General features: G+C 36.1%; 1 protein-coding gene across 2 annotated transcripts in view; it reads right to left on the bottom strand.

Annotated features, from left to right (window-relative positions):
* Positions 1-25053, bottom strand: part of LCLAT1 (lysocardiolipin acyltransferase 1) — a 197815-nt gene that overhangs the window by 77688 nt on the left and 95074 nt on the right. For both annotated transcript variants that reach the window (XM_032391458.1, XM_032391459.1), the window contains exons 4-5: positions 9721-9867; positions 4212-4328 (exon numbers count right to left, since the gene is read on the bottom strand). In XM_032391458.1, the coding sequence (XP_032247349.1) occupies positions 4212-4328; positions 9721-9867 (264 nt within the window). The remainder of the gene's footprint in view (positions 1-4211; positions 4329-9720; positions 9868-25053) is intronic.

The following is a 25053-nucleotide window of genomic DNA, read 5'->3' as shown; positions in this document are numbered from 1 at the left end:
TGTCTGTTATTCTACAGTACAAGTCTTCAGCTGGATCACATTCACTGTGCCTGTTTACTGCTCAGCCTGCTACTGGCCCAAAGTCCATGCCCTCTCTTGTACCCTTCCTATCCTGCCCTCAGCCATCCTTGTTTCTGCCTGTCCAAATCACACATAGTCTTCAAGGTCCAAGGGAGATGCAGCTTCTTAAAGAAGTGAAGTGTTTCAACACTGTATGATCTCTCTTTACTGAACACTCCTATAATTATTCAGCAAAACATTTATATATACTATAAAATTTAGCACGTAATTATATTGTATAATACTATTTTTTTAAGATTTTTTCCATGTGTATTCTTATCTACCCATGAAGACTATAAACTTCTTGTAGGCAAGGTCATATTTTAAACAACAAATATTAAGTGTTTTAGTCTCACCCCCAACTATTTCAACCTAACTTCAGATTGTTTGAAATGTACACATTTGTGCCGCCTAATGGTGAGAGTAATTATTGCATGGTTACAGCTCAGTAATTGCTTACAAAACATTTAACAAAATCAAGTAATGGTGGGACCAAATCTTTATTTATTTAAAATCAAAGAAGAGTAAAGCTATCGTTAAAAATGATGAAGCACCAGAGATGATGATGATGATGATATAACTAATTTTTGGTGAGAATGAATTACAAGTTTAAAATTATGATAAATTTATTATAGCTGTCAATTAAAAAAAAAAAAAACTTTCTCATATAAAAGCCTTTCTTCCTCTAAGTTAGAAAATTCCTCTTGGGGGGCACCTGGGTGGCTCAGTCGGTTAAGCATCTGCTCAGGTCATGATCCCGGGGTCCTGGAATCGAGCCCTGTATCGGGCTCCCAGCTCAGCGGGGAGTCTGCTTCTCCCTCTGCCTCTCCCCCTGGTTTGTGTTCCCTCTCTCACTCACTCTGTCTCTCAAATAAATAAAATCTTGAAAGAAAAGAAAAAAAAAGAAAATTCCTTTTGGGTTTGGATTAATCTAGTACTGAAAAAACTTATATAACCATACTGAAAGGTTGTGATTAGAGGTACACCTAAAATCATCCATGACTGAGATCTATCAGTGTTAATATATACTGAGGAGAACATGCTAGGACACTATGCTTGTCTTATTTTTCAGATAAAAGAAAAAATATTTAACTCAACTAATACTGATTGAGTCACTATGTGCAGAACACGCCATACCTTCAAGAAGGTTGTGATCTAATAAAAGTATAAAGCAAGCACATTAATGGTGAAATTTAAGGTACTCAGGGTAAATTTCTTGCAGTTACTACTACAGAAACGACACATCTGTATAACGTTATATAATGCGTGCTATGTTTCAGGATAAGTGTGTGTTTTCTAAATGTTCTTAATCTCAGTGAAATATATTCTGAACAGAGGCGCAGAAGCTACTTTCCTCGTTTTGCATTTTCATTTATTCAGTTCTTCTTGGTAAGACTTCATCCTTAGCTTCCTGATGTCCTAAACTCATGCGCTTATTAGTGCTGATTGCCAAACAGATGTCAGCAACACTGAATTTAGTTATATTCGTGAGCAGCGAAGATGATACTTTATGATAATTCATTTTAATACATGGTCTCTAGGATTCCACTGGAATAATTTATTTATAATGGCCATTTAACAGAGAGCTTCTTTTTCCCATAACTGATTATCAAAAGCAGATCTCAGGGACCTAAAGATCAGAAAGTTGGGTTTGGCCCTTTCTGAGGTTTCAATTTCTTTTCTAGGAAGGGTACTCTGGACTAGATGGTTTCTAAGGTCCTCTTCACCTCTGATCCTTGATGAAACTGTGTTCACTTGACACCACCCCCTGCTCCCTGAGAGTGGAGCTGACTTTGACTCTCCACCTGATGCCTCCTTAGGTGTGCCTGCTACCCTTATCTTAGGCAGAACCATAATCTCCTCCTTTGGGACTACATCCCTCCATGATCTGGCCATTTCACTTCTTTTTTTTTTTTTTTCTTTTTAAAACTCTTTTTTGAGGAAAACCATCCAGTTCACTATTGTTACCAAAGTGCTTTATGATTTGGAGATTCTGTTAACTAAAATCATACTACAAATACAAGAGGCACCAAGTTTATAGTAGAAAGAGCACTGGATATTCAGTCAGAGGAACCAGATTCCAATAACTCTGACAAGCTTTTTCACCTGTTTCTGCTTCAGTTTTGCCCTACAAGTTATTAGTAACAGTAACTACCACGTATGGTTATTGTCAGGATTAACTGATCTTATGCATACAAGATACTTAGCACAATGCCTGGTACTTAGTAAATGCTCAATAAATGTTAGCTGCTATTACTATTATAATCATAATCATATTTATTATTATATAGTGTATAAGATATCCTACTTTTCTAACTGAAGTAAACAGAAACATCTAACTGTGGTTCTCTTTTTTTACTGATATGGGGGGGAATCAGCTGCCAGTTCTAGCAGGAAAAATTACACACTGTGGTTGTTGACTAGTGCTTTGAGTGATGACTAAGTAACACACATTCCCCAAAGTTATAAATCAGCTCACTACTAAAATATCTTCCAGATTTCAGAACAGAGAGCTCTACAGATACATCCTTATCCACTATAAGATAATCTACTATCCTGCCTACATTTAGGAAGACCTTTATTAGTACAAGATGTGTTCCAACAGCATGCTTGTGTTTACAGAGAAATCTAGTAGATGAATGTGTTCCATGATGTCAGAAATACCTTTACAGAAATCAAATACTACAAGCTATCAAATTAGCGAGGAAATAGAAAAACGTACTGTTGAATGAGAAGGGTGAGCCTAAGCTGGATGCCACAATTAAACGGTACCACATTTAAAAAAAAAAAAAAAATCACCACTTGAACATCTCAGTGCCTCTCTGACCCATTCCATAGGCATGAAGAACTGTGTTCTGCAGGGGCTTCATTGGGTAGATGGATACTTACTATTCATGTGCAATAAGACCATCAAGCCCACAAGTCCATTTCATATCAGTTATGACCACAGAATTTCAAGAGCAATCCAAACTAACAGGGAAAACATTTTTAGTTTACCAACGTAATTTTAGATTGACTATACATTTTTTTTAAATCATGGGTACTTAGTTGTAAAGGTGCTTCATCCTGGCAGAGTTCATTAACTGAGGTTATACTTTGTACTTTAAAGTACATTAAACCCTAAAGGAACAACAGTGATGCTATCTAGGGAAAGATGCAAGAACTTTATACCTTTTCTTACATAATGAGGTTCAACATCTTTCATGTTAACCACAAGCAGTTTTATGATAATGTAGAAATTATCAGATAAGGGTGATAATTTGTCATAGATGTCAACATCATACAATATGACTTGGTAGAAATCAGAGTGGAGAGCAGAAACATGCAAACAAGATTTTTCTTGCACTAGGTGACTCTGGGCTTTAAATCATTCTTGTAAAATTAGTAACACTTCAGCATGTTTCTGTATAGTTCCTTTCCCATATATATTCATACGTGTTATTTGTCTCAACACATGTATGTATCAATATATAAACATACAAATAAGATGTATAATTGGTTTTTTACATAAAAATATGAAAATGTACACATTTAAATGGATGTGATACCATCAATGGAATCACCTTGTCCTGATATGCCCATCAATAGACACGGCTCTTGAGGAAGCGTGAGGTAGTAGTATGAGCTACAAACTAGGAAGCAGAAGAATGCCATTCTGTCCCTCACCTACAGAAATTTACTAACCTCCCTGGATGCCAGTTCTACTTAACTACAAAATGGAGGTAGTATTTGCCTTCCTACTAACCAGAATCATCTGTTGGAGTGAGTGGAATAATAAATGCAAAAATACTTTTTAAGCTATAAAGAACAATAGTGTAAGTGTTAAGATACTTTCAAGACAGTTTTGGTGTTTTGAGAAAAATTTAAAAATGGAATGATAGTCTAATTGTATTATTTTCTGTATTCTGAGAGGAGAAAAAAAATTTTATAAAGTTATCTCTGATATATATATATTTTTTATCTCTGATATTTCTAAAGAATACATAATAAGACATGTTAGCGCATGGGGTCAACTTAGTATAAAAACACAGTATTTTTTATCTTCAGAAAAAACATAAAAAAGTGCTTTGTAAATTCTGAAGGGCTACATACAAAGTTTAACAATTGTTGCCACTTACATAAAAACGTAGCCTTTTGAGATGGGTGCTTACCTTCTCTTAGACGTTCTACCACAAAAGTAAAGCCTGTGGTTCTTGGGTGTAAGACATACTCATATTTCTGAAGTCCATTCTTTTCAGCAAAATCATTACTTCGAGCCTTGCTGTTTTCTAAACAAAACAAAAGGCTATTAGAAGCCATAAAATAAAGGAATACAAGTGAGATAAGGAAATAGTGGAGGATTTTTTTGATAAAATGGCAGTTAATTCATCTGTAATTACTGAATATAGCATATATGAGTCGAATGAGAAGATACAAACACTTTAGTCCCTAACAAAGATCGCACAGTTTTGGGAATTTTGAAATTTTTATAATAAGGTATTAATAGGACTTTTTATAACTGTTTACTGAAGTTCATATTGAAATCTTTAAAATTATTTAAGGGATTTTATAAAGTAGTCAATGTACAACAAAAACGAAATACAAATAAAATACGAATAAACTAAAATTTTCATAAAATAGTCTTTACATAATAAAAATTGAAACACTAAAAGATGCTAATATAACTAAGATACTAATAAAATATAAGGACCGAGACACTCAGAAAAAACAAGTAGCCAATACGCCAAATATATCAACTCAACATTTTTTTTTTTAACCTAGTAATTTAGGGCTTCATTGCAAAGTGAAATGTCTGCCTTGCTCAAGCATAGAGCATGCTAATATTACTAACCAAAACCACTCCCCAACAGAATGGGCACATGATTAGCACATCTTGTTCAAACATCTGAACATGGTTTGGCTGAATATAGTTACAGAGTCAAGTATATGTTCCAATTATTGGCAAAAACTTCTTTTTCCATTCCATGAGGTAACTTTATAAGTTCCAAGAAGAACCAAACCCATTATTCAGCAAATATATTTGGAAAAAGTAGTGTTCAGAATTTTGGCCTCAACTGCTGGGAGAGATCATGAAATACCTTCTGATGACAGCAGATGTTAGAATCTGCAACTCTCAGCTGCATCCTGAAATTTACAGACTATTCCAAGTCACAAGAAAAAAAAACTTTCTCTATATAAACCCATACTTCTTAGGAATAAATTTAAGATCACGGAGTCCTCAAACCTCAAAAAACCATATATGGATTCCACAACGCTAAAATATTCACAGAATATGCCTCTAAAAAGTGTCACACTATTTTTTAATTGAGGAACCGAATTAAAGAACTAAATATTCACAGTCCCCAGCAAGCAAAAGTATAGGCTATAAACATGAAAAGGAATAAGCTCCTCTCACGTTCATTTGAGGAGAATATCCTGGGCATGGGACTCCAAAACAATGTTTGATAGACAGCTAGAAGGCCCTTCCATGGAATGAGGAATCCTAGGGACACTACAAAGATAAGTAGTTAACTACTCTTCACTTTCTTCTTCCAGTTCATCACAGACTTTGGGGATCTGACGACAAAGTTGAACTCTTCTGTAGAATGGGAATACAAGTAGTTCTAAAAATATAGTCACAACGTGGGGAGGTAGAGATAATAATCAGAGACACAAAGAAATACAGATTCTTCCTTCTATCCCCCCTTCATCTACCCATCCCCGGACTCTGATTATTAGTAACTGCACTAGCCTCCCTCTTTCTGACCACAGCCTCCTGTCTTGTCAGCTCACTGCTGGTAACACTCCAGTGCCAACACTCCTTCCACTCAGAAGAGAGTACGGGCTATTCTGTGTTCTCAAACCAGCTAGGCATGTTTTCACTTCAGGGTCTGTGCAGATGTTCTTTCCCCTACCCAGAATGCCTTGTACCCAGACACCTGCAATGTTTTCTGCTTTGTTCAGTTAGTCTCTACTTACACAGAAATTAAGGGACTTCTTTTAACCATCTTATATAAAAGAGTACTCTGTGCCCTATCTACTCCTCTCCCTGTCCTTATCTTGCTTTATTTCTCTGCACAGCATTTATGAATACTTGACGTATTTTTGTTAACCGACTGGTTTTTTATTCTGTCTTTCCTCATAGAATGTAAGCTTCATGAAAGTAGGGGCTTTGTATTGTATATAAAGCTTCAGGGCACTCATTTATTAAATGAAGTTTTATGTATAAGAATGTTTAATTACATGTAATATTATAATTGTTAAAAACTAGAAAAGCTTTCTTTTCCAAATCACGGTAACAGAACTCAAAATTACAGTATACCAATTGTTATGATTAAGTTTATGTATCAAACTGGCCTAGCCAGAGTACCCAGATAGTAGGTCAAACATCATTCTAGATGTTTTGTGAAGGTATTTTTCAATGAGATTATTTAAATCAGAAGACTTTATATAAACAGAGTACTCTCCATAATGTGAGTAAGCCATATCTGATCACTTGAAGGCTTTAATTAAAAAAAAAGACTAATCTCCTCAAGCAAGAAAGAATTCTGTCAGCAGACTGTCTCTGGACTTGAACTGCAACTCTTCCCTGGGTCTCCAGCCTGCTAACTTACCCTGCAGATTTTTGACTTGCCAAGCCTCCACAATCATGTGAGCCAACTCCTTAAAATAAATCCCCAACTCCCATCTCATTTTCTCTCAAGCTCAATCTCCAATCTCCACACACACACACACACACACACACACACACACACACACACACACACACACACACACACCCCCAGTGGCTCTGTTTTTCTGGACAACCCTACCTAATAAACCAATATAATATAAAACTGCCCAACCTTTGAAACACATGTTTTCAAAGAATAAATAATGATAGGAGAGATAATATAACATTAAGTGCGAAGAAATGTGTAATTCCATTTTTACAGTTGTTTAAAACTATGTGTGTGTTTATGCACATATGTTTATGCGTGCACGTGTGCATTTGTGACCAAAGGATCCAAAAGTAATGGACCAAAATTACACTAGTGTTTGTTTATGGGCAGTGGGATTATAGCAACTTTTGTGCTCTATGTTTCTAAATTTCCCAAGTTCACATATACGATTTCCATAGGCAAAAAAAAAAAAAGTTATAACCAACAATAGCATATGAAGAGAAAATATATGTAAAGTTATATTTAAGGGCGCCTGGGTGGTTCGGTTGTTAAGCGTCTGCCTTCGGCTCAGGTCATGATCCCAGGGTCTTGGGATTGAGCCCCACATGGGGCTCCCTGCTCAGTAGGAAGCCTGCTTCTCCCTCTCCCACTCCCCCTGCTTGTGTTCCCTCTCTCGCTGTCTCTCTGTCAAAAAATAAATAAAATCTTTAAAAATAAAATTATATTTAAACACACTAATTTGAAAATGTGCAAGCAGGTTGGACTCAGAACTTAAAGAGGGTTATAGAACATTGCCCTTGGGCTTAAAAATCCGAAGTTTCAAGTTAACTGTGGTAACTAAAAACACCCTTGAATTAACAGACACTTTTTCAAAGATAACCATTTATCCCAGATCAAAACTACCTGTATAATCCTGTTTAAAAAAACAAAAACCAAAAACCTTTTGAAAGCTTCAGGATCTGTTTTCTCTATTTGGCAAACACTCTAGCTTTTCAAAGTTGGCTTTAAAATGTAAATACCATTTTAACTTAAAAAATATGCAACTACATCATGTAATGGTGAGTACTCTGGACCCTGAAAATATGCCACTAGATGTTAAGTTCATCACGTAAAAAAGACACTTGAGAAAAAAAATACAGACTGAAAAAAGTTTTAAATACATATTTTATAGGCTCTGAAGATCTAATGTATAAACATTTTAACACTAAAATACCATAAAGTAGCAGCAATCCCAGAGCTTTTTTTCCATTAGCTTTTAATTACTAAATAACTTCCAAAGTTGCCATTCTTTAGTGTCCGCTTTGGCATTCACAAATATCAATCTATCATCTCAGTAAATTACTTTCTATAATATAGCTAGTATTTCAACACCCAAATTTAAGTATTATACATTCTTAAGTAATATAAGATTTAAATACAGCTGTCTGTCCATCAGAACTTCCTAATGATAGTGTAGCTCTGAGAATCAATTAATTTACAACCTATAATATATTTTTAAGCTTAAACAATATGCAGCCAATATTATCCTCAGTATTATCCTCTGTGATCCAACTACTTTTAGAATCTTCACTATAAAAATCAAACCTATGTAGTAAGCATATATTTTAGTACATAATACTATTCAATAAAACTTGTCATGGTTCATTTAGTTCAGTTCCATCTGTAACGGATAAGTCAAAGAGCTCTTCCTTGGTATCAATGGTAAATGTTTCCCAAAATACCTGAATTTCCCTCAGCACAGTATGGCTTAGCTACCCATTCACTTAAATAATTGTGTAGTTTGTATTTTTCATCTTGAACTCTTTGTAGGTACTGGGTTCCATGATTTCTTATGTCCACATAGTGAACTAGTATGTTCTCCCCTCTGAAGCTCTAAGGGTTGTCCTTCTCAGTAGCTCTCAGTTGCCTCCATCTGGTATTGAGGATTTGGAAGACAAGTTCATGTTCTAGCCCTCCATACGATGTGATTTTTAGACTTCAGTTCTACCCTGCTTCAGTCTGTCTTCTCTTGTACAGCAGACCTTTATCTACCGGATCCTTCTCAAATTCTGCTGTATCTTTCCTGAAGTAACCAGGGAATTATCAGTTTTAAAATTTTGCTCTTTTGAGTTGGATTCCACAGAACTGCTTCCTGTCCAAGCTTATCCCTCCCTGCCAATATTCAACCACAACACTTCTTCAATCTGTCTTAAATCCCAGACTGCAATAGGCACCTTCATCTGCAAAAATGACCTGTGCTTTAAAAAAGTGTGAGAACCACTGATTTAGTAAGGAAAAAAGACTGTATTTTGTTTTTAATCTTTTAAAGAATTCCTTGAGATCCACTGGCATTCTTGGCTTATGTATGTAGTTTAGTATCTGGGAAGACAGAAAAGTTCTAAATATGTCCTCCTGTGTCCCCTCCACAACTCAGTGGTGGCTAAATTTTCTTGAGGACAGACAAAGCCTTTCCTGTTTAATTAGGGATAAGGCTTTAAAATACCCAGAGAAAGGCAACATATTAACTTAAAATAACAATAAATGAAATTGGTTACTATCATATCCTTTTCTTATAAAAAAGTTGAGAAAAAAGGGCCTAATGGATATATATGTATCTTGAAAGAGGACAGAGAATATACAGAACAGGAAGGGGATTTTAAAATTAGGTTTTGTTATTCTTAAGATTTCACTGGCTATTTGGGGGTTTTTATTTTGTGGTTCCATAAAAATTATTTAAAAATTATATAAAAATAAAAGGCTGATATTTAAAATATATAATGCAACTTAAAATATAAAGCTCTAGGATGGCAAGTATGAATAATAATGACCTCTTGGGATTGCCCATCATAAATTCTATGGTCTGGAAACCAGAATTCTAGGTTCTGATGTGCTATGGATTCACTAAGTGAATGACCTTAGTGGTGGGCCATTAATCTTACTGGTGTTCAGTTATTTCATCTGAAGAATAGAAGTTTAGGCTAAGTGATTTCTAAATTCCTTCATGTTTTAAAATTTTGTGATTCAATCCCAGGCTACCTACCTGTGAGATCGGTTCCTTCTGGGAATATGAGGAGTTGAAGTGGTTCACGGATATCACAAAAATAATCAATTATGTCTTCAAAATGGCTCTGGTCATCCTTCCATTTCCTATGAATGAAGATATAGGCAGCAGCCTGCATGGCCCAACCTAGAACCAATTTAACAAGCATTTACATAAAATTTTATTGCTAATATCCACATATTATTGAATATTTCAATTTTTTATCATGAATTATTTACTATCCTAATAAGCATCTCATGATATACCTTGAATTCAGCACTGATCTTAGGTTAAGTAACGCATATACCGGAGAATATTCTTAAAGGAGTTTGCTAAATTCATTGGTTTGCAAAAATCTCAAAAACCTCTTTTCAAGTCAAACCTAGCTATTAAAATAGCAAGGGAAAAAACTTCCCTAATATTTATCAGTAACTCCTCCAAAGTTTTAATAATCCTAACCAGACATTTTAAACAAGCTATCTACAAGAGAGATACAACATGTTATCAGGCTTACAGAACAGTAAGCAAGGGACTGTTCTCAAGTCATGTACACAAGCATTCCCTTCAGTATTTCCCCCTTCTGTACTACTCAATCTCTAAATTCAACTACTATTTTCAAAGCTAGCCACTTTAGATTTTATTTAAAAGGGAAAAGGTGTAAGGGGTACTAAACACATTAACCAGAATATATACTGTGATCACATTTCCTTTATATTTAGGGCAAATCAACCTTGCTACTGAAAGAGGTAGCTTTAGATGAGCCATGTTTTACCTAACCAGGCATCCCTCCATGGCCAAAAATGACTAGGACTACCGTGGTAAAGTTGACTCAGCCAATCTATAGTCTGTTCAATAGTCTGTAAAGCATGAAACACTTGGCCCAAACACAATAACTACCATGGCCAATCAAATGTTCTGTCAGAAATTTTACCTGGGACTATGGAGAAAATACGCCAGCAATATAAAGGTAAATAGACGGACAAAACAGCAGATAATATAACAGCAGCAGTTGAGGGAAGATAAAAAACGGCACATTGTAGTAAAGATTTAAAATCTTGCTGCTGAGATGCCTCTAGTTGATTTTAATCTGGAACAGAAGACATTTTTAGTCTTCACAAATGCTGGCCAGTATATGGATCCACCTCTTGGATATCCACAGGAGTCCATCTCCCTTACGGCCATGTGTATCTTTACAATATACTTCCACTATTTCAACTAGAGGGAATAAGTGATAGCTCCTTGCAAACAATGAACATAACTAAAACAATAGCTATCATCATTTGGTAAATACAATGGCACCCTGGGAATATATCAAATTATCATTAAATCATTTGTTAATGACTTAAAAAATTTTAAGACTATTTGGTTTGAGTAAGTCCAAACTAGAATACTGTAGTCTACAAATATAAATGAACATACACTCAACAAAAAAATCCACTTCAGTATAGGTCTTGCTCCTATATACCCGAGTACTACTCACCCACTGTACTGTCAGTCATATCCATCAGTGCTAGACTGGATCCCACACTTGGCCTTCCTACATGTCTCTTCTCCTTCACCTGAGGACACCTAGGCCCATGGTGTAGTGTTTGTAGGGAGGGTAGCTCTGGAGTGAGACTGCCTGGGTTAGAATCATAGCTCTGCCACAAAACAGCTGTTCAGTCTTTGTCCCTCACTGACCCCAAATGTAAAAATGAGCATAATGCTGTGATAGTATTTACCTGACAGGGATTGTTGTAAGAAGTAAGACTGCTTAGCACAAAGTGTCAATAAATAATAACTATTATGGTTACTGAGATTAAGAAGTTATAATAATACTTTTACATCAAGGAACATAAAAATGTAACGAAAAAAGTTCCCATTCACAGTAGCAAAACAAAAATGTACAAAAGTAAAAATAACCTGTAGGGAGTCACATGAAGACAACTACAGAACTGGGAGGAAATGGTGAGAAACATAATATTTCTGAACTTTGACCCACATACCAATGATCTCCAAATTTACAATTTATTAGTTTCATGTAATTACAATTAAAATTTCAATGGCATGATGGTGTGTGAGAATTTGGCTATTTGATTCTAAAAATTATCTGTAATAATAAAGAAGTGAAAATATCCAAGATAATTTTGAAATAGAAGAATAAGTAGGAAAGACTCACACCATTAAACATTAAATGTATCATAAAGCAACAATGATTAAACCAGAACAATGCATCTACAAAAACAGACAAATGGAAAAGAATGTAATACCTAGAAAAAAAGCCCTTGAATACGTTAAAAATGTGGCATATGATAATGACACAATTTCATATCAGAAGGTAAAACATGAGTTGGGGTTTTCTTTTTTAAACATTTTTTTAAAGACTTATTTATTTGAGACAGAGAAGGAAAGAGAATCCCAAGCAGACTCCCCGATGACTGTGAAGCCTGGCATTGGGCTCAATTCCACGACCTTAAGATCATGACCTGAGCCAAAATCAAGACTCGGACACTTAACTGACTGAGCCACTCAGGTGCCCCTTTTTTTAAACATTTTTATTGAAGTATAACTTACAGTAAAATATGCAGATATTAAATGTGTAGGTGTAGAGCTTGATGATATGTGGCCACCATCCAGATTAAGGTGTTGAACATTTCCAGCATCCCAGAATATTCCCATTTGCCCCCCTGCGTTACCGGCTCTGCTGCCCCCTCCCTGCCAAGGAAACCATTATTTTAACTTCTTTCACCATAAAGCATATAAATGGAATCACACAGTAGGTATTCTTTCGTCTTTGGCTCCTTTTGCTCAATTTTGAGTCCATGAGATTCATCCATGTAGTTATAGGTAGCAGTATTTTCTTTTTGCTGTACAACAGTCAATTAGATGAATATACCACAACTTATTTATACTCTTGATTGAGAGATTTCTTAGCTATTAGGAATAAAGTATTCTTCTATCTTTTGTTGAACATAAGCACCCAGTTCTCTTAAGTGAATACTCGGGAGTGAAGCGACTACAGCACAGGATTTATATATGCCCAGGCTTAGTACACAGTTTTTGTTTTTTTGTTTTTTGTTTTTTTTTGAAGTGATTATTGACACCCCCAACGGCAACGGAGGAGTTTCTAAACTGATCTATCTATGCCTTGCCAACACTAGGTCTTATGGGTCCTTTTAATTTTAGCCATTTTCTTTAAAGATTTTATTTATTCATTTGACAGAGAGAGAGCACAAGCAGGGGGAGCGGCAGGCAGAGGGAGAGGGAGAAGCAGGCTCCCCGCTGAGCAGGGAGCCCGATGCGGGGCTCAGTCCTGGGATCCCGGGATCATGACCTGAGCCGAAGGCAGATGCTTAACTGGTGGGAGCCACCCAGGCGCCCCAATTTTAGCCATTCTAATCCAGGTATAATAGTGTCAGTTTGCCTTTCTCTTATGATTAATGATGTTGACTGAGAGCCTTTTCATATGCAAAACAGCCACTGATGTCTTTTTTGTGAAGCGCCTCTCCAAACTTTCTGCACACACAGATACAGAAAATATATATAATTCTAGGTTTCAAAGACATAATATGCCGGATATCGTCTCTCAGTCTGTAGCTTGCATTTTCTCTCCCTTAATAGTGTCTTGTTATGAACCTAACATCTAATACTAATGAGGCTTAATTTACAAGTCTTGTCCTTGTGGCAGTGCTTTTCATGTCTTGCTTAAGAAATTTTTGCCTCGGGACGCCTGGGTGGCTCAGCCTGTTAAGCATCTGCCTTCAGCTCAGGTCATGATCCTGGGGTCCTGGGATCAAGTCCTGCATTGGGCTCCTTGCTCAGAGGGGAGCCTGCTTCTCCCTCTGCCTGCAGCTCCCCCTGCTTGTGCTCGCGTTCTCTCGGACAAATAAATAAAATCTTTAAAAAAAAAATTTTTTTGCCTACTCCAAAGTTTCTAAGATACTATTCCATGTATTTGTCTAGAAGCTTTACTGTTTTAACTTTTACATTTTGGCTTATAACCCATCTAAAAATAATTTTTGTATATCGTGTGAGGTAGAGGCTAAAGATCCTTGTTTTCCATATGGATATTCAATTGCCAAGTATTGAAAGGACCATGAGATCATTAATTTAAATAATAAAATATTTAAAAAACATTACACAATAAACGAAAACATACTGCTGTAAAAAAAAAAAAAAGTCAAACAATACAAAACTATGTAGAGTCAAACAAGAAAATACTCCATGTCCTTCAACCCCAGGTCCAACAATCTTAACTTCTGTTTTGTTGAACCACGGTTAATGGTTTGATGTGAATTGTTCCACATTTTAAAAATTCATTACACACACGATTGGTATTTTAAAAAAAACACTTAAAACCATACCTTGTATACTGTTTTGTGATTTGCTTTATTCATTTATCATGTATACATATGGATCTACTTCATCTTTTGATACCTACATTGTATTCTCTACTAGTGCTTCTCAAAGCAGTTTTAATTTCTAAACCATTATTGACTAACAGTTTTGTAAAATGCAATAAAATGAATTACTAGAACAACGATCACACACTTGGAGGTTATAACAATGTCACAACACTCTAAAAGTTTCCAAGTACTCTTCTTCCCTGCTCCCTTATCTCAAGGTGGTCGGGTCTTGACACTTCAAGTGGCACAGTTCCGTACAGCTATGCCATGACCTATTATCATTTAGGATGTACCCAATCTGAGAATCTGCCTGTACTGGAAAAGTCTACTCCATTCACATTTATTAGGGGAACTGTTGTTTCTTTTACTGACATCATCGTTTATGTTTCATGTTTGTTAGACTTCATGATTTCTGCCCACCTTTGTCCCCTTTTCTGTCTTTAGTTGAAATTATTTTCTCTGCCCCCTTCCTTTGTTCTCTGATGCAGAGGTCAACAAACTATGGACCAAACCCAGCTCACTGTCTTTGAATGGCCCACAAGTCAAGAAGAGTATTTTACAATTTATGAAAATTATATGAAATTCAAATTTCAGGTTTATGAACAAAGTCTGATGGGAGCTCAGCCACACGTACTTGCTTACAGAGAGGTCTATGGCTGCTTCCGTGCTGCAGCGGCAGAGGGGCACGGGCTGCCCCCAGAGCCTTAAGTATTTGCTACCTGGCCCTTTATGGAGTAGTTTGCCAGTGGTTTGGAAATTATATACCCTATTTTGTTCTTTTAATGGTCATCCTTAAAACTTTTTTCAACTTTCCATTTTTAACATTTAAACTTCTATAATTGTATCAACATTGAGTTAAACAATAATCCTCCCCCCTCCCAAAAAACTATGCTTTCCTCTTGCACTTTTTAAAAATCTGTATAAATCATCCAATAGTTCCCCAAAGTTGCTGCTATTATTATTATTATTAATACATTCCTTATGCCTCACAGAAACAATTTTAATTGCTTAGACTTGACTCTAAGTTCAATGGCTTCCTTATCACTGTTTCTTTTATCTTGTGTCCTTCTGTTAGTTCTCCTGAAGGAATTCCTTTCAAAACATGTTTGAGTCTTCACATTCCTGAAATGTATTTATTTGTTCTCAATATTTTGGAGGCTAGTTTGGCTAAAAACAAAACTTAAAATTCCAAATCATTTTCCCTTGAGAATTTCAAAGCTATTTTTCCACGGTCTTCCATCACATAATATGGCTGCTAAGACATCTGACATCAATCTGATCTGTGTAGATAACCTAATCTTTTTTCCCCTCTGGAAGCTTTCATGGTTTACTCTTGGTTTCATGGAATGTTCCCCGTGTGAGTCTTGGTATGGGATTCTTTTCTTTAATTCTGCTCAGCAGTTGCTACATTCTTCCAATATGAGTCTTTCTTTAACACTGGGGATATTCTTTCAGTTAGTTAGGAAAATACATTGTCCTCTTCATTCTAACTTTCTATCTGGAACTTACGTTAGCTAGCTAGCTGTTAACTTCTGGACCTGTCCTCTCATATTTTTCATCTCCTTTCAACTGACATTGTGCTCAAGGAAAATCCACTGGTTTGATCATCCACCTCACTAATTTGATTCTCAGTCTGGTCTACTAACAGTTTATTTCAGCAATCGTCTCTTTAATTTTTAGGATTTACAATTGGTTTTGTTTTTTTTTTTAAGATTTATTTATTTGAGAGAGAGAGAAAGAGTGCACACAGTGTGAGGGGGGAGGCGCAGGAGAGAGAGAATCTCATGCAGACTCCCCACTAAGTGCAGAGCCCAATGTGGGGCTCCATCTCACGACCCTGAGATCATGACCTGAGCCAAAATCAAGAGTCACACACTCAATCGATTGAGCCACGCAGGCATCCCCAATTGGTTCTTTTTATAGCAGCCAACTGTTATGGACAAACAACAAAAAAAATATAAGTTATGACAAATGCGAAGAGTAACAATTTTAATAAAAATGCTTACTGATGGTTGCTATGTGCCCGATACTATTCTAAGCATTTTTCATTAATTCAATGAATTCTCAAGACAACCTTATGAATTAGGTAAATGATCCTATTTTATGGATGAGGAAACTGAGGCACACTGAGACTCAAAGAGCTCATCAGTGGTAAAGCCCAGTTTCAGACACAAGCAGTTTGGCTGGCTCCAAAGCTGATGTTTTTAAACCAGTGCACTAAATAGCCTCTCTGCAATATGTACTTGAATCTCTCTAAAAGTAGTAGGTAAACATAGTTTAAGTTCTCCTAGGGGAATTATGTATTCCTTGGAGGTTAGACTTTCCATTTTTTTATATTAGACTCTCTTTAAAGCGGTGCATTTTCCACAAATGTTAATTCTAGATTATCTTCATATGTATAAAGAATGTTCTAGACCGAACAATACTGACAGGTAGAAGGTATTTCTCCATTCCGAGTGAGAACATCTGTTGCTCCCCTGGGGGAAGGGAGCTACAGAAGCAAGAGCTCTGGGGTTGTGCCGTGTAACTTTTTCGAATAGTCTGTATGTTTCAGAAATCGCAGAAAGGGAAATAAAATGGCTGCATCAGTCTAGCTCTTGGACCTCTCCTCTGAAGATGATTCTTCCCCTCTGTGCCTCTGTCTTCTCATATCCAGTGATATATCACTTATGCTTCTGAATCTTTTCTACTCCCTTGACCTTAAACATTTTTCTCCCTCTCATAAAAATCACAGGAACAAATTCACAGTGAATTTCTTTTTCCACGCCATTGCCATCAATGCATACTTTGTGTTTAAAGCAATACCCAGAGTTTTCTTAACATTCTGGAGATCTTCAAACATCATTTTTGTGACTTTTATTTCATACATCTATGGCTGGATAAATAACTGTGCAACCAATCCTGTCCTCTGAAATTCATCTGTATTACTTGTCTTTTTCAAACTTTTCCATTCGAGGACATTCCATCTATCACCTGAATTTCTCAGACAAGGGCTGGGCGTCTGGCAGGTTTATAAAAACAGATTCTGTGGATGCTGGCATGGCTCTGTTACCACTGTCTTCTTTCTAAAACCCCACTGAAGGTATCAGCATTGCCTTCTCAAAGCAGACAGGAGTAATCTCTGAGCATACTCTATTGTTGAAAACTGCATAATTTTAGAAGCTGGTTTTTCTTGGCTTAAATTCTCTTTTATTGAGTTTTCTCTAAAAAGAAAAAAAACCTAATTGTATTTTTGACATTATACATTCTAATAAAAAAAAGTAAGCTCTGGGGTGCTTGGGTGGCTCAGTCGGTTAAGCGTCTCCCTTTGGGTTAGGTCATGATCCCAGGGTCCTGGGATTGAGCCCCATGTTGGGCTCCCTGCTGAGCAGGGAGCCTGCTTCTCCCTCTCTCTCTGCCCTCCCCCCCTGCTTGTGCTCTCCTGCTCTCTCTGTCATAATAAGTAAAATCTTAAAAAAAAAAAAAAAAGTAAGCTCTTGGGGCACCTGAGTGGTATAGTTGGTTAAGAGTCTGACTCTTGGTTTCGGCTCAGGTCTGCTCTCAGGGTCATGAGATCAAGCCCTGCGGTGGGCTCTGCGCTCAGTGAGGAGTCTACTTGGTTTCTCTCTTCCTCTCCTTCTGCCTCCTCCCCCCACCAAATAAATAAAATCTTTAAAAAAAAAAAAAAAAAAAGGTAAGCTCTTCACACAATTTTTTTTCCTTTTATCCTTTTAGTGTAGATGTATATCATTAAGGGAATCATAAAAATATCTGTACTACTCACCTAGTGCCCTAAAAACTCGATTTCAAAGATAAATTGATCTGATGTATCACTGTTGTCCATATATTCATTAATTTATTATGGTATCTACCATGGGACTATAAATGCAACACCAGAAACCAAATGCAACATGGCATAGACAAATTGTTCTCTTTATCTGCAATCCTGAATAGAGGGTATGGATGCAATCAAGGAAATGCTATCCATAGGCCTCTATTAAATGAGAATGAGTGATATAAACAGATGCAAATTTTTGTATAAACTTAAATCACAGCAATCATGAGCAAATACTGTATTTACTGAGGGTGTAGTTATGCATAACAATAATTTACATATAAATCCAAAACAAGTAATTATTCCTCAAAATTTCAACCTCGGTCAGAGTGCTAAACACTACACAAAGTTAGGGAAGCTCTATCTCCTTTGAACTCAACATTTTATATTATGTAATGCTGTCTACATCCCTCTTCTAAGTTGATTAACTTCCAAGATAAAAGCTACCTTCACTGCAAATTTCATACTCCACAAAGAGATTATCATACCTACCTGCAGAGAGTAGAAAGTCCTGCTTGACACTGAAGAAATACCTAATTACTGATGGCTTTTGTTGGCAAGATAAGGCTCCTTGGTTATGATTTTTGGGTTCACACTATTGTGGAACTAAAATTTGTCTTTCATACTGTGCAAGATGTGCCATTTATTGAATTTTCTAGATGAAATGCCATCTTAGAAATCCATTCCTATGGAAAATGAATTTCCAAGATAAGTACATTACTAGTTCTGTACACTGAGAGGGCTGGTAGCAACTAGCATGTAGTAGGCAGAATAATGTCCCCCACAAAAGAGGTCTACATCCTAATTCCCAAAACTGTGAATATGTGACATGGCAAAAAAGAATCAGCTAAATTTAAGACAGAAGATTATCCCAGATTAGTCTACAGGGCCCAATGTAATCACAAGGGTCCTTAAAGGAGGAAAAGGGAAACAGAAAAAGACTCATGTTAAAGTGAGAGGGATTCAACTGGTCCTTGCTGGCTTTAAAGTTGGAGGAAGGAGGCCAAGAGCCAAGGACTGACTGAGCATCCAATTGAAGCTGGAAAAGTCAAGGAAAGAGATTCTATACAGAGCCTAGAGAAAGAAACCAGTCCTGCCAATACCTTAATTTTAGCCCAATGGGCGCCACCTCAGACTTGTGACCTCCAGAACTGCAGGATGATAAATGTGTACTGTTTAAGCCACTCCAATCATGGTACAAGCACTAATAGGAAACTACTACAGAGCACCATCAGTGCCGAGATCTTAGTTTCTAATAGCATTCTTTAAGAAATGGAACTAGGATTCCTTAGAGAAATGCTGAGCCAAGGGCTGTGGTAGGGAAAATACAAGAATCTTGTACCACTAGAAAGTTAAAAGGGGGAAAAAAAAAATGGAGGCCCAAAAGGACACAGGAGCCAACCTGCAAGACATCCCACTGGCCCAAGTCACACAATGTCAACAACAAAATAAATAATACTGAATTATAACTGGAAGAAAAAAATATCAACAAGTTGGTATAATTAAGTGAATAAATAAATGAGAAGGGACAAATCTTTACAGAATTACAAATAAAATATGTAGATACGTCTCATTCTAGGAGGTAAAGCTTAGTGCCCCCTCCCCAGCCATTGTATGTGGGCTGTTGTTAGTGAATAAAAAATAATAAAAAGGAAAAATAGCAACTTTATAGTGGAGAAAGCTGGCAGGCACCACCTTAAACCAAATGATTACAGTTAACATCACCAGTGATAAGCCATGTTGATACCATGGATCTCCCTGATGACATGAGAAGAGCACTTCATTTCTGTGGTGCTTTTCCCTAAAACCCATAACCCCCATCTAATCATGAGAAAATATACAAACCAAATTGAAGAACATTCTATGAAATATCCAACCAGTACTCTTCAAAAGCATCAAAAGAAGGAGACTGTCACAGAATGAAGACTAAGGAAACATGGTGACTAAAAGAAATTACAGGATCTTCAACTGGATCCTGGAACAGAAAAAGGGCATCTGAAATCTGAATGAGGTCCGTAGTCAATTGTATTATACCCATGTTAATCTCTTGTTTTGACACATGTCCCATGGAATCTGGGTGAAGAAAATAGAAAAAATTTTTTGTGCTATCTTTGCAAATTTTCTATAAATCTAAAATTCCATATGAAAAGGTATTTAAGAACCAACTATTTGTTGATTCAAACTTTTGCTTCATTTAAAAAAAAAAAATATATATATATATATATAAATAAATAATGGCCACTTTGCATTCTAAACTCAAAGACCTTAATATTCTTAAGATTCAGTTACTATACCATAATAGTTAAAGATTATCAGTAATAACATTTCTAAGATATAGTTTTGGCATTATTTTTATTGTGGAAGAACATTCTAATTCTTGGCTACATCATATGTCCCTGCCTGGTGTTCATTACACAATAGTATAACACTCAGAAATATCTGACTTCAAGCACAAGGGAAATATTTTCTGTATGATTTATGATAAGGAATAAACAAGGGAAAAACCAGGTTTTTTTTAACTCCCTTAATGATGACATATATAATAAATCTAACAGCCAATTCATTTTTTCCTTATTGCAAAGTTGCCTTTCTCTGTAAAAAAACAAAAAACAAACATTTGCAATGGAGGGATACCTCATTTAGCCACAAGTGAAAGGACAACTGAAGGCACTGGAGTCAAATTATCTATTGACATCAAGGTAAAAACACAAACTATAGGGTCCACTGGGTCCATCTCTCCTATCTTTTTACCATTATTATAAAGTACCCTTTTCAAAGTTGGCTCAAACTGATCACTGAAGGATTTATTTTGTTTGTTCTTCTCCACTAAATGCAAAACAGACACAAAACCCTAAAGCTCCCCCCAAATTCTTTTACTGCTTTCTCCTAAAAATCACTCTGTCATAAAAGCATTCTTTTTAGATAATTTTTAAAGCCTACTTATTAATTTAAGCAAAGGAATTCCTTCATTTTCAGTAGACCTAGGGGTACTAAAAGGTCTAGAATCAAAATATGCTTCATAACTTAACATTTGGGATGCCAAGCAGCCTGAAGCAATGCAATCAGACTGGGGTGTTAGAGACAGTGTACATCAATGGGATATCCAATTTAGGTAACCAGTTTTTTTAATAACTTCAGTAACTGATTGAGTGGAAGACCTTAAAGCCCAGAGCAATTTCTCCCACCCAAAGAAACTGTAAACTTCCAGACAGCACAGGACTTGAGTTTTGTTGAGAAGTCAGCTAACAAATTCAAAACAAAACCTTCATTTAAATTACTTAGATCTCAATGCAATCCTAAAAAATTACTTAGTTCTCAGTGTAATCCTAGAAAGGAGTATAATCCTAGTATACTGCCTGGCACATGATTTAACTGAATTGAACCTTTGTTCCCAATGCGTTTCCCTCCCTCCCCAACAACAACAAAAGCATCAAAACTCATCTCAGCCAAGCAACCCCGGCAAGTGAAACTATAAAATCAACAATTATAAGAACTTATTTTGCAACTAGCAGAATTGCGAAGATGAAACTGATCTTCGCTTTGTATTTGAAAATACACAGGTATGAATGTGGTATCTAGCCACAGAACTAAAATATGTTTAACATACTCTATTTCATTTGATGGTTTTTATATAAAGATCTTGATTCATGATAAGCATTTAATAAAACTTACTGAATGAGTAAATCAATCACTGGATACTTTTCTTTAAGAGCTTGGTGAAATGAGGAAAGCAAATTTTTGGCTGTAAATAACAGAATACTAATCTGGAAGTCATATAAACAATCTGGATTTATGTTTCTCACATAAAATAAAGCTGGCCTCAAGGCTGGTTCAGAGGCCAGGCTCTCACATTCTACTCCTCCATCCTCTTGGACACAAGACAGTTGCAGCAGCTCCAAGTATGATGTACTCTAAGAGTAATGTCCCAAGTAGGAAAGGGGCAGCTCCAACCTCCCTTCATCAACTCTTGCCCTTTGATGAAGGAGGAAATCTTCCCCAGAGCCTCCTGACAGACTCTCTCCCTTTGGTCTCGAGATTGGCTATTAGGAGGCAGAGAAAGCCAGTATCAGGTACTTTTATCTGTCATGGGATGTGTAGATAAAAAACAATTCACTGTCAAAATTAGTGAAACATCATCTCTGGCCTTTAGGTGTTTAGTAATAAATGCAACAACACAGGGAAGAAGGTTGATGCTGTGAAATCTTTTATCATTTAGATACAACAGGAAGCCAGACACTAATCAATTTCTTGCGGCTAAGCCACAAGAAAGTTTGCTATGAAAGTAACAGCTACAGTATAGTTATTAAGTGCTCGGGATCCTTGACTAGAAGCTTCCTTTAAGAAAAGGTCACAGAGGGAGCTTTACATATGCTCACTGAAGAGATTTCTTCCAGGAAGGCCCAAGCAGTTGTTAGCTTGGATGATGAGCACACTTATCCAATATAGGTAATAAAACTGATGTCTTGCTTGTACCAAAGAAACTAGTGGGACTGGAGTGTTAGTGATACCAAGTCTTGTGAGAGACTTCTCCAATTAGAAATTTATTCCTCTTCTGAGTCATGAAGCAACATTAATAATTTTGTTAAGTATAGTTGACACACATTGTTACATGAGTTTCACAGTGATTTGACAATTCTATCTTTTAGCTGTGCTCACCACAAGTATAGCTACCATCTGTCACCGTACAGTGCTATTACAATACAATTGACTATTTTACCTATGCTGTACTTTTCATCCCTGTGACTTATTCATTCCGTAATGGGAAACCTATACCTCCCACTCCTTTTACCCATTTTACCCAACTTCCACCCTTCTCATCTCTGGCAACCACCAGTTTGTTCTATTTATGGGTCTGTTTCTGCTTTGTCCATTTGTTTTTTAGATTCCACACACAAGTAAAATGATACAGTGTTTGTCTTTCTCTCTCTGACTTATTTCACTTTGCATTATACACTCTAAATCCATCCATGTTGTCATGAATGGCAAGGTTCCATTTTTTTATGGGTGAGTAATATTTCATTGTATATATACAACATTTTCATTCATCTATGGATGGGCAGTTGGGTTGCCTTCCTATCCTGGTTATTGTAAATAATGCTTCCATGAATATAGGGTTGCATATATTTTTTCAAATTAGTGTTTTTGGTTCTCTTTGGGTTAATACCCAGTACTGGAATTACTGGATCATACTTCTTTTTTTAATTTTGGGGGGAAGCCCCATATTGTTTTCCCCAGTGGCTATACCAATTTGCATTCCCACCAAAAGGGCATAAGGGTTCTTTTCTTTCCACTCCCTTGCCAACACTTGTTATTCCTTATCTCTTTGATACTAGCCATTCTAATAGAAGGTGATATCTCAGTGGTTTTGATTTGCATTTCCCTCATGATTAGTTGAGCATCTTTTCATGTATCTGTTAGTCATCCGTATGTCTTCTTTGGAGAAATGTCTGTTCATGTCTTCTGCCCATTTTTTAACTGGATGATGATGATTTTTTTTTTTTGGTATTGAGTTATATAAGCTTTTTATATGATTTTGGCTATGAACCCCTTATCAGTTATATCACTTACAAGTATCTTCCACCGTTCATCAGGTTGCTTTTTCATTTTGTTGATAGTTTCCTTCACTATACAAAGCTTTTTATTTTGGTATAGTCCCAACAGTTTCTTTTTGCTTTTGTTTACCTTGCCTGAGGAGACAGATGTAGAAAAGTGTCGCAAAGGCCATGTCAAAGAGATTCCTGTGTTTTCCTCTAGGAGTTTTACGGTTTCAGGTCTCACAATTAGGTCTTCAATCTATTTTGAGTTTATGTTTTGTGTATGGTGTAAGAAAGTGATCCTGTTTCCCCAGCACCATTTATCTGTCTTTTCCCTACTGTATACTCATGCCTCCTCTGTCATAGATTAGTTGACTATCCACCTGGGTTTATTTCTGGGTTCTCTAATTAATCTATGTGCCTGTTTTTGTGCCAGTACCATACGGTTTTACTACAGCTGTGTAATATATCTTGAAATCTGGGATTATGATACCTCCAGCTTTGTTTTTCTTAAGATTTTTTTTTTTTTGAGGGGTGGCTATTTGGGATCTTTTGTGGTTCTATACAAATTTTAGGATTTTTTATTCTAGTTCTGTGAAAAATGCTGTTGGTATTTTGATAAGATTGCACTGAATTTGTGATTCACTTTGGCTAGCATTGGCATTTTAACAACATAAAGTCTTCCAATCCATGAGCATAAAATATCTTTCCATTTGTTTGTTATCATCTTCAATTTCTTCATCAATGTTTTATAGTTTTCAGAGTATAGGTCTTTTACCTCCTTTATTCTTTTTGGTGCAATTATAAATGGAATTGTTTTCTTAATTTCTCTTTCTGCTACTCTGTTATTAGTGTATAGAAATGCAACAGATTTCTGTATATGAATTTTGTATCCTGTGACTTTACTGAATTCATTTATCAGTTCCCACAGCTTTTTGGTAGAGTCTTCAGGGTTTTCTATATATAGTATCATGTCATCTGCAAGTAGTGACAGTTTTACTTCTTCCTTACCAATCTGGATGCTTTTATTTCTTTTCCTTATCTGATTGCTGTGGCTAGGATTTCCAGTACTATGTTGAATAAAAGTAGCAAGACATCTTTGTCTTGTTCCTGATTTTAGAGGAAAAGCTCTCGGTTTTCACCATTCAGTATGATGTTAGCTGTAGGTTTTTCACATATGGCCTTTATTAGTTGACCTCTAAACCTACAGAGTTTTTATCATGAATGGACGTTTAATTTTGTCAAGTGCTTTTTCTGCATCTATTGAGATGATTGTATGATTTTTATCCTTCATTTTGTTAATGTAGTGTATCACATTGATTGATTTGTGGAGACTGAACCATCCTTGCATCTCTGGAATAAATCTCACTTGATCATGGCGAATGATACTTTCAATATATAGCATGAAACTGGTAAAATAAAGAGTCCACCAAACTGGATGAAGTCAAAGACGATTTTAGTTTTAGAGAATGTCAAAGTAGGAGGAAGTTGGGTAAGAGAGAATTTTCCCTCTCTTAGGAGATTGGTATTAAGTTTGGTATTAATAAACTATAAATACCTCAATAGGAAAATATCCATTCTTTGTACTTAATATAGAATA

The sequence above is a fragment of the Phoca vitulina genome, unplaced genomic scaffold (assembly GCF_004348235.1).
Source record: "Phoca vitulina isolate PV1807 unplaced genomic scaffold, GSC_HSeal_1.0 scaffold63, whole genome shotgun sequence".
NCBI lineage: Eukaryota > Metazoa > Chordata > Mammalia > Carnivora > Phocidae > Phoca > Phoca vitulina.
This window is presented reverse-complemented; position numbering and strand designations above follow the sequence as displayed.